General features: G+C 42.6%; 1 protein-coding gene across 1 annotated transcript in view; it reads right to left on the reverse strand.

Annotated features, from left to right (window-relative positions):
* Positions 1-833: 833 nt before the first annotated feature.
* LOC102386426 (ATP synthase subunit beta, mitochondrial-like) overlaps positions 834-10,068 on the reverse strand; it is a 24,117-nt gene continuing 14,882 nt past the window's right edge. The window contains 5 exon segments of the mRNA XM_014520803.2: positions 834-1,009; positions 4,348-4,465; positions 4,467-4,550; positions 4,719-4,931; positions 6,884-7,006. Of these exon segments, the coding sequence (XP_014376289.1) occupies positions 912-1,009; positions 4,348-4,465; positions 4,467-4,550; positions 4,719-4,931; positions 6,884-7,006 (636 nt within the window). The 3' untranslated portion in view covers positions 834-911.

Consider the following 10,068-nt stretch of genomic DNA (forward strand, 5'->3'; position numbering starts at 1 on the left):
TATTTGGGGGGGGAAGGGGGAAAACAAACAAACTATCAAAAAACAAACAAACCAACCAACCACCAAAAAACTTTTAAAGCTATGTCTGAATCGCTGATTTTCTGAATCAGCATCAAATCTTCAGATTTGTATTTGGCCAAATCAAATCAGGGACAGTGATGCAAATCAAATCACTGTCCCCAATTCGGGCCGAAGCTAAATTGAATAGGTTCACTTCACACACCCCTAGTGAATGCTACTTAAACAGCAAGGAGTTAAATCTCCATGCCAATGACAATTGGATTAAAAATTAAAGGAACCCCCCCCCAACAACTACTGCTTGCCCCCTGGAATCTGCAGTCTTTAAACTCCATTACAAATGGAGTCTATTTGAACTCCATTACAAATCTTATACAGTGTCTTCATAGTGGCACAGCATTTTCACTCTCGTTTCAAGTAGTAGAATTTTATTTTGTTTTCCTTGGAGGCAGGGACAGTGGTGTGTTGCTAGTGTTAGTTCTAATATACTAGTCCTACTGTACTTTTAGTGCATGGGTTGTCAATCAAGGGTACATATAGCCCCAGGGGTACTTGGAAGGCCCTATGAGGTATGCACAGGTGTTCAGAAACAGAGCACTGCCACCCACCACCCCATGCTACCACCTCCCAGGAGCAGGGCTGGGGGAAGCTCACATAGGACAGCCACTAACCATCAAGCTTTCCCCCTCCAAACAACAACTGAAAAGCAGTACCTTACTTTCCCCAAAAAAGTTACTACTTTTAACAGCAAGTTAGCTGAAATAAAAGCCAACATATGGAACTGTCCAAATATTTGCCTTTTTAAAAGAGCCTTTAATTTTTTTCTAGTTCAATCCTGGAATAGCTTTGATGCATTTAAATTTACAAGATTTAATTACATACAGTAAATCAGTCTAGACATGTTCTTCAGACAGCTTCTGGGCTTTAGCAACAGCTTCTTCAATAGGACCAACCATATAAAAGGCCTGTTCTGGTAGGTGGTCATATTCACCTGTAATATACAATTTTGAACAAACTTGTTAAAAGGAATGATAAAACACAGCAATTGTCAGTCAAAGCAAAATGGCAAATCAAGTTTGAGGAGGGTGGGGAGAAGGAAGTTATACAATAGTGTTTTCTCTCTCTTTTTTTATTTTTTTTTTAAATAATTATATGGTGCATCTACACAAGAGGCCAACTGCACAGTAGCATATTGGTACTATCCATGCTGTGACATGCTATTGCACAGTAGCATCACTAGTAGCGCATGCCTTTTTATGCAATAACCGGAGAATTTTAGTACTTTATTATATGTGCAATAACCATTGTGCATTAATGAACATGTAGATGTCCCCATACCATTTAAAAAAGATAAAACCCTGAACTATGTGATCACTATTTACAACTCACTAACACTAATGTAACGAACAGAAGTGATAAAGCTTTTTCCTCACTAGACTAAACAGAATACAGAAGGGAAACAGCACAACAGTAAGCATTAGAACTCTGTGCATTAAGAGTGGCCTCGACTGCTTTGGAAGAGATGCTTGAAAGGTCTTTCTAACTTTGCTGTCACTCTAAAAAAAAAAAAAAAAAAAAACCCAAACAAACCACACTTCTGTACCCCACAGTCATCAGTTTGCCTCTTCATTCAGCACCTCTACACAAGGTTGTTGAAATCTGTTTTGGTTAGTGCAGGAAAAGTTTTAAAAAGCTGCCTGAAGTCACTCATTTAGTGACGCTATAATTGATGGGTAGCATTCCTTGGACAGAGTGCTACCAGATAAAGGCTCCTTTTAAAAAAAAATTAAAAAAAATCTAGGCAAGTGCGTTGTTTAAGAGACATCCTTGCTGCACACAGTTTGATTTTTTTTTTATTATTATTATTGTTTAGATTTTTATTTTTTTTTTTTAAGGTTTAAAAGTAGCTATGCAGACAGACTGGTATGGAGGCAAGAGACCACATCCATGAAGTTATCTATCAGTTGCAGAAAAACCTTCCATTATGGGATAAAGTCCAAAGGCAGAGAAAGTTTGCCTTTGTTACACTTGTCCCATCCACCCCTCTTAACTAGAGTTGCACGTACAGGGCATTATCCTTTGGCTGGCAGGGAAACCAACAAAGCCTTCCTAAAGGACAAACAGTCGCACTTCCCCCCCCCCCCATCTACTTGGCATATACTTAAACGCAACACTCAAGTTTAGTAGAAGAGACAGTCAAGAAGAACGAGCAGGAGTGCCAGGGAGTTGGGGGGTTTGCTCTAGGGAATTACAACTATGCTCCCTTTCATAAACACAAAAAAGTCTACATTCAATTAAAAGCCACTACCGCAGAGCTTCCTCACAAGAGTCATCTAAAGAACTGTATAACGGCATCTCACAACACTGGCTATGTAGACACTTATACAGGTAGTCTTTTTATAGCCAGTAGATCCCGTCATGTAAGTGTAGATTACTCAGCTATCTAATATCAGAGAGACACCAGAGAATACACTTAAGTTTGGCTATAGCAACAATGTGGTTCGTTCTATAGCTACTGAAGGATGAACTAAAGTATGGGAAGGCAAGAAGCTTCCGACTATCTTCTCTTTGCATCACAAAGTAGGGAAGGCTCTATGAAGAACAGCATGAAAAAAAAAAGTAATCTAGGGACAGGTTAAGCATCTGAAGTTGCATTGCTACCTCACCAATATGCTACCTAGCTTCTGCGAGACTAGAAACGATAAGAGGCATTGCCCGACTACTTTCAACACTTCTTCCCCCATTCTTAAAGTTGTAGACTTCAAGGCAGGAGGTCTGGCATCACATGTATATAGTGCTTAGCACAAGTGCTCAGAAATAGGTGGTCATTTGCCCCACCTATTTCTATATGCATGTCTTTGAAGCAGGGTGGGCAATTGTTAAAAACAGCCCTCCCAGCCAAAATAAGTTTTGGGGAGCTGTCAAGGGCTGCAAGCATAGCCCCACCCCTCATCAGGTGCCTCGCCCCCTGGTCACCATCTTGGGACCAGAAGTCCCACCCCCTAACCCTTGCCACCAAAAGCCCCTCCCCTCAGAAGTACCCCTTTTGGGAGGCAGGGGATGATTTGCCATCTTGAAACTGGTAAAACAAATCATATACTTAAAAACAAAAAACCCCACCAAAAACGCACATCTACTATAACTTATTCTAATTTTATTTTTAAATATTTTTGTCCTGATCTGTATTTGCATAATCTAGAGGCAATTGTATAATTGCTCAAAACAGTCTTACTCCGTATATGGTGTGTGGGTAGTGTTGCCAACAGAGTGAAGCTATTCTGGGAAGAGGCAGCCCCACCCCCTGCAGCTAGGGCAGGGCAGGCTAGACTGGGGTTGCTTAGCAACTAGAGTCGCACTTTCTGCATGCATGCAGTAGAGGGGCAGCTCAGGGCCAGGCTTTTGGACAGCTTAGAGAGATCCCGCAGGCCGGATGGAATTGCCCGGCAGGTTGGATCTGGCCCACAGGCTGCATTTTGCCTGCCTCTGCTTTGAAGGAAGGCTAAATTAGTTACAGTTTTAATGTAGGCATTTGGATCTTAATATGGTCTGCAGATTTGAGGATCAAAAGCTCAACATGGCCAAAAAAAATGGTAGACTCCAAAATAAGGCTATGAAACTGTAGTGCGCAGGTTTGTTATTACCCTGAAATAAAATAGTTTTCTGATAAGCATACTGTTAGGTTTACAATAATTTAGATTATTAGGAAGTATTAGCTTTACAGCTGAATACAAGGCATGACCTGTGGCCTAGCAATGCAGCTGACCACAAGGCAGATTGATAGCTAAGCCTTTGCTTGTGTCAAGTAATCATTTTAACTGTATTAAGCATTTTCTGAGTTAAAATCAGCAAGTATCTCTGTGTCTGTGTGCTGAAAAATCAGCTACAGCAAGAAGTAAGATAAGACAGGGAAACCATTGTTCTGGGTGCACTGGTTGTGTCCTTAAGAAGTATCTACTACTGTGTAAGGTTTTGCTAACATATTATAATGTTACTGTTACTTAACTTTTAGCTTTTTAAAAAGTGCTAGTTCAGCTTAATAAAAATATGCTGTTACAAAGATTTAAAAAGCACCGCCCAAGTATTGCTTTTTTTTGTTAACCATGAAGTCTTGCCTTGTTATAATAAGTATAAAAGATCGCCTCACCCTTAGGGGGGGGCCATTTTGCCTTTTGCTGGCTTTATGGTCTTTGCTCGAGCAAATAAACAGCTGTCTTTCTTTACCCGCGTTGTCTGTCAATCAAATTACAGCTAGACAACGAACCTTAGGGAGATTTCTCCCACCACAAAACTCAGGCAAGAAATCAGGCTAGTTAAAAGACAAGACTTTACCAGATAAAATGCTCTTGAATCCTTTGATTGTTTCTTTTAGAGGTACCAGTTTTCCATCATGGCCTGTGAAGACTTCAGCAACCTGGAAAGGCTGTGACAAGAATCTCTGGATTTTTTTGGGCCCGGGCTACAGTTAATTTGTCTTCCTCAGACAGTTCATCCATTCCCAAAATAGCAATTATATCTTGAAGGGATTTGTAATCCTATTACGGGGAAGATGATTCAAGTTAAGTAATCCCTCAAGCCACATGCAAATGTTAACACTATACCTTATTCAAAAAGGCCAGCTCTCAAAATTCAGTTTTGTAAATCTGAAGAGAGACTCAGACCCTAGTTTGAAATAGATGTTTTGGGAAACAAAGTTGTTATACCTGAAGAATTTTCTGAACATCCGGAGCCACATCATAATGCTCTTGGTCCACAATGTTAGGGTCCATAATACGGGAAGTGGAATCCAGAGGATCTACAGCTGGATAGATACCCAGTTCTGCAATTGCACGGGATAATACTGTGGTAGCATCCAAGTGTGCAAAAGTAGTAGCAGGAGCAGGATCAGTCAAGTCATCAGCCGGTACATAAATAGCCTAAAATGAGACCCTCAGATCAGTTAGGCTCTGGAAGCGGTGAGACGCACAGGTGAAAGCCCGCTGCGTTTCTGCTCCCCCAACCCCCCGAGACCACCCAGCAGCCGCGGAGCTCCCCGCCGACTCCCAGCACAGCCAGAGGTAAGCGGGGCCTGTGGTGGGAGGGGGTTAACCCCTAGAGAGTACTACAGGATAGGGAGGTCCGGGTGAGGGAGATTCCCTGCCCTCCATCAATGCTGACCTCATGAAGGAACATCTTGAGAGGCTGGATACCTTCAAGTCAGCTGGCCCTGACAGTCTACACCCCAGGGTACTCAAGGAGCTGGCGAGCATCATAGCCCAGCCTCTGGCACGGATCTTTGAGAACTCCCGGCACTCTGGTGTAGTGCCCGAAGACTGGAAGAAGACCAATGTGGTGCCCATCTTCAAGAAAGAAAGGAAAGTGGAGCCAGCAAACTACAGGCCAATCAGCCTGATCTCTAGCTCAGGGAAGGTCTTAGAAAAAAGTTTATTAAAGAGGCCATCCTTAATGGACTGGCCAACGCCAACATCCTAAAGGATAGCCAGCACGGGTTTGTTGCAGGTAGGTCTTGCTTGACCAATCTCATTTCCTTCTATGACCAGGTTACCCATCACCTGGACAAGGGAGAAGAGACTGATGTCATATATCTTGACTTCAAAAAAAGCCTTCAATCTGGTATCCCATGATCACCTCTTGGGAAAACTAGCCAATTGTGGCCTTGGGTCCACCACGATATGCTGGCTGGGGAATTGGCTCCGTGGTCGGACCCAGAGGGTGATAAGTGATGGAAGTCAAATCGTCATGGTGCCCTGTGACCAGTGGGGTCCCCCAAGGCTCCGTCCTTGGACCCATATTGTTCAACATCTTCATCAATGATGTGGACACTGGAGTCAGAAGCGGACCGGCCAAGTTTGCCGACGACACCAAACTTTGGGGCAAAGCATCCACACCTGAAGACAGGAGGGCGATCCAGGCTGACCTGGACAGGCTCAGCAAATGGACGGATGAGAACCTGATGGTGTTTAACACTGAAAAATGCAAGGTTCTCCACCTTGGGAGGAAAAACCTGCAGCATCCTTATAGGCTCGGCAGTGCTACGCTGGCTAGCACTACGGAAGAAAGACTTGGGGGTCATGATTGACCACAAGATGAACATAAGCCTTCAATGCAATGCTGCGGCTAGTAAAGCGACCAAAACGGTGGCTTGTATCCATAGATGCTTCTCAAGCAAATCCCGGAACGTCATTCTCCCCTCGTACTCGGCTTTGGTGAGGCCGCAGCTGGAGTACTGCGTCCAGTTTTGGGCCCCCCAATTCAAAAAGGATGTGGAGAAGCGTGAGAGAGTCCAGGGGAGAGCCACGTGCATGATCACAGGTCAGGAAAACAGACCTTATGACAACAGGCTGAGATCTATGAGGCTCTTTAGCCTGGAAAAGTGCAGGCTCAGGGGTGATCGGATGGCCACCTACAAGTTTATCAGGGGTGACCACCAGTATCTGGGGGAACGTTTGCTCACCAGAGCACCTCAAAGGATGATGAGGTCGAACAGTTATAAACTACTGCAAGACCGTTTCAGGCTGGACATAAGAAAGAATTTCTTCTCTGTCCGAGCCTGCAAGGTCTGGAATAGCCTGCCACCAGAGGTGGTTCAAGCACGTACATTGAACACCTTCAAGAAAAAAATTGGATGCTTATCTTGCTAGGATCCTATGACCCCAGCTGACTTCCTGCCCTTCGGGCAGGGGGCTGGACTTTCTGATCTTCTGAGGTCCCTTCCAGCCCTCATGTCTATGAAATCTATGAGAACCCAGTTTTAAAATTAAGCCACTAATTGTTCATCATTCCTCAGACATGCCTACTATGCACTGCCATCTTCAACTAATAGCAACAGTGAATTCTATTGGAAGACAGACGCTACTTAATACCATACCTGTACAGATGTAATGGATCCTTTTTTTGTAGTAGTTATTCTTTCCTGCATTGTACCCATGTCAGTAGCTAATGTTGGCTGGTAGCCTACAGCAGAGGGGATACAACCCAGAAGTGCAGATACCTGGAGATCAAGAGGACAATAGCTTATACTAAGTTAACTAACCTGAATAGTTTGTTCTGAGAATTTCTGACAGAGAAGTGCTGTCTTATCAGTAAGGACCTGACCTACCAAAATTGTGATTTTGTAATCTGGCACTGCCTACAAGATCTGCTGGGGGGGGGGGGAAATGGGACGACAACAGCTTACTGAAAATAAAATGCTGACTTCATAGGAGGGAGCGAGTAGTCCTAAAGGGTGCCATGGTGGCCTACCCACTTTTGGGGGCAATTTCTAGTCACTGACTTTTGATGACATTTAAAATAAGATCCAATAGAAACTGAAGCTGCTACACCTCTTAGTAAAGTAGAAAGTACATTCCCTCCCACCCCCCCATTCCCAACTACATCCAGGACCTGGAGAAATTACAAGACTGAGACCTGATTGATAAGGGCGCACATACTCGTTCATTCCTTCCGTGTCCACAAACATCAATCCAAAATTGTGTACCTTTTGTGTGTCTTCAGCCAAAGGAAGACTGCAACAATGATACCAGCCAAGGACCTAGCTGGCTAAGAGTATCAGTCGCTGTCCAATAAACCCAATACTATAGGCTTGGGGACAACCCCTCAGCAGCTCACCCAAAGGCTGCCCTGGATGGAGCGCTCCGTCTCCTCAATGGATGACTGAGTCTATAAAATTATAGGGTGTGGACAACATGGGTGTTAAACAGAGTGCCTGAAAATTTTAATAGGGGGGGGGTGGGTGTGTGTGTGTGTGTGTGTGTGTGTGTGTGTGTGGTCAAATTAAACTAGTTAAGTTAAAGCAGTTTAGTTCACATATGGGTATAGAAGCAGATAGGCATGCATCAGCTAAACTGATCTAAGTGATGGAATTCCCTAAATAAATATAAACAAACCATTCCATCATCTTCAACAGGTATCCCAGAGCTGGGACTAGTCATCTTGGATTCTTGCAAAAGGCTGTCACTATTTCTGTCCCTCTCCATTCCTTATTCGAGGCTTCATTTTATCCTGTACCCCAGCGTTTTCCAACATTTTGGTTCTGGTGGCACGCTTACCAGGCCTCTCGCATCTCACGGCACAGTAGCCAAATGTGAAGCGGGAGGGAGGGGGAAAGAATAGCAGAGTACATCGTGCAGATGCAAAAAAGTCATTGGCTGGAGCCACGCCCCCATCTGTCTGCCGTGGCAGCAGCAGGTCCAGGCCAAAAATTCAGTGGCACACCTGGACATGCCTCGCAGCACACCAGTGTGCTGCAGCATACTGGTTGGGAAATACTGCTATACCCTACTCATTTTCACAGAGATTAGTACCAAATGAAAACAGAGTAGTAAAAGAAAGGGGTCTACACAGTTAGATTATAAAGCCTTACAGCATATGCTGTCCCCTGAAGCCTTTCAGAAGCTGAGCACTTCATTTGAAAGCTGGCCCCAAACAGTTTCTATATTCTGCTCAAACGGGATAAGTTATACCAGCTCATAGCTCCTGTTATTGCCAGAGCTAGTTTTAGGAGTTATGCCTGATCTTCTGATCCTTAAGAGCTGAGAGTTAAGAGTTATTTAAACTGGCCTACATTTAAAAAAAAAAAAAAAAAATTCTGATGAAAGCATACGTTAAAAGGCTTTTACTTTTCCCCTTGAAGCTACAGTGCTTGTCAAGACTGCTACGCCCTTCCTTCCAGACCATTCCCAAAAAAGGAATGATTTGCTTAAAAATTAGGATTATGTTTTCCCTATGACTTCTCAAAAAAGTTTTCAGTTTTGGAAATCCAAGATTTAAAACCAAATCTGAATATGAGCACTAATTTAAGATGGAGTAGATATTAAATGTAGAACCTTAAAGCCATTTTTATTTTATATCCCGAAAAGCCTAATACTTGGACTTAAATGCGCCATTCAAAATCTTGGCATGAAGTAATGGTTATTTTTGTTTAGCACTTACCAGATACCCAAGACTCCATTTTTCAAATTAGTATTACTGCAATCTCAAGTTAATCAGTGTTGTGGAATATTGGAGTAAGTGCACAAATTAGTTTTGCAGCACCCTGTAATGCTGTAGGGATGTACATGAAGTGCATATACATTCATGCTGTTTGCAGTGCAACAAAGATGGCAGATCAGCCACAAAAATCCCATATTAACAAAGAGACTACGAAAAACTTTCTACAGCTTTCATCCTACATAAAAAGAAGAACAAAATACTTCAATGTGGAGAACTAGAAGAATTCTTCCGACGCCTGCGCCTCAAAAAATATTTCCGCGACCAAACTGAACCCACACCCAACAACTCATCCTCTGACAACACTCAGGAAAGGATCAATGCCAAAAAGCCCCCCAAAAAAATCAGATTGGACACCTCGCAGTGGACAAAACCCTAACCTTGACCGCTACATTGACTGCTTCAGGGAAAGAATAAACAATGAAATAATCAGCAACACACGCCACCACCACAACCTCTCTCTACCAGAGAAAAAGGCCATAGAATCTCTAAGATCTAACCCCCAAATAGTAATAAAACCAGCAGACAAAGGAGGAGCCATAGTCATCCTAAACTGTGAGGATTACATAAAGGAAGCCAACAGACAGCTCTCTGACACCACCTACTACAAAGAACTGTACGAAGATCCTACTCCCCTTTTCACCAAACAAACAAACAAACAAACAAACAAACAAACAAACAAACAAACAAACAAACAAACAAACAAACAAACAAACAAACAAACAAACAAACAAACAAACAAACAAACAAACAAACAAACAAACAAACAAACAAACAAACAAACAAACAAACAAACAAACAAACAAACAAACAAACAAACAAACAAACAAACAAACAAACAAACAAACAAACAAACAAACAAACAAACAAACAAACAAACAAACAAACAAACAAACAAACAAACAAACAAACAAACAAACAATATCCATACATATCTTTATATCTGGATATCCATACATATCCAATATCTGCCTTACATATCTACAGGACCAAGATTACAACTCAGAATACAGACCCAAAGATATTACTGACCTTATACACTTCATCCTCACACACAACAATTTC

This window comes from Alligator sinensis, unplaced genomic scaffold, assembly GCF_000455745.1.
Source record: "Alligator sinensis unplaced genomic scaffold, ASM45574v1 scaffold143_1, whole genome shotgun sequence".
Taxonomy (NCBI): Eukaryota; Metazoa; Chordata; order Crocodylia; family Alligatoridae; genus Alligator; species Alligator sinensis.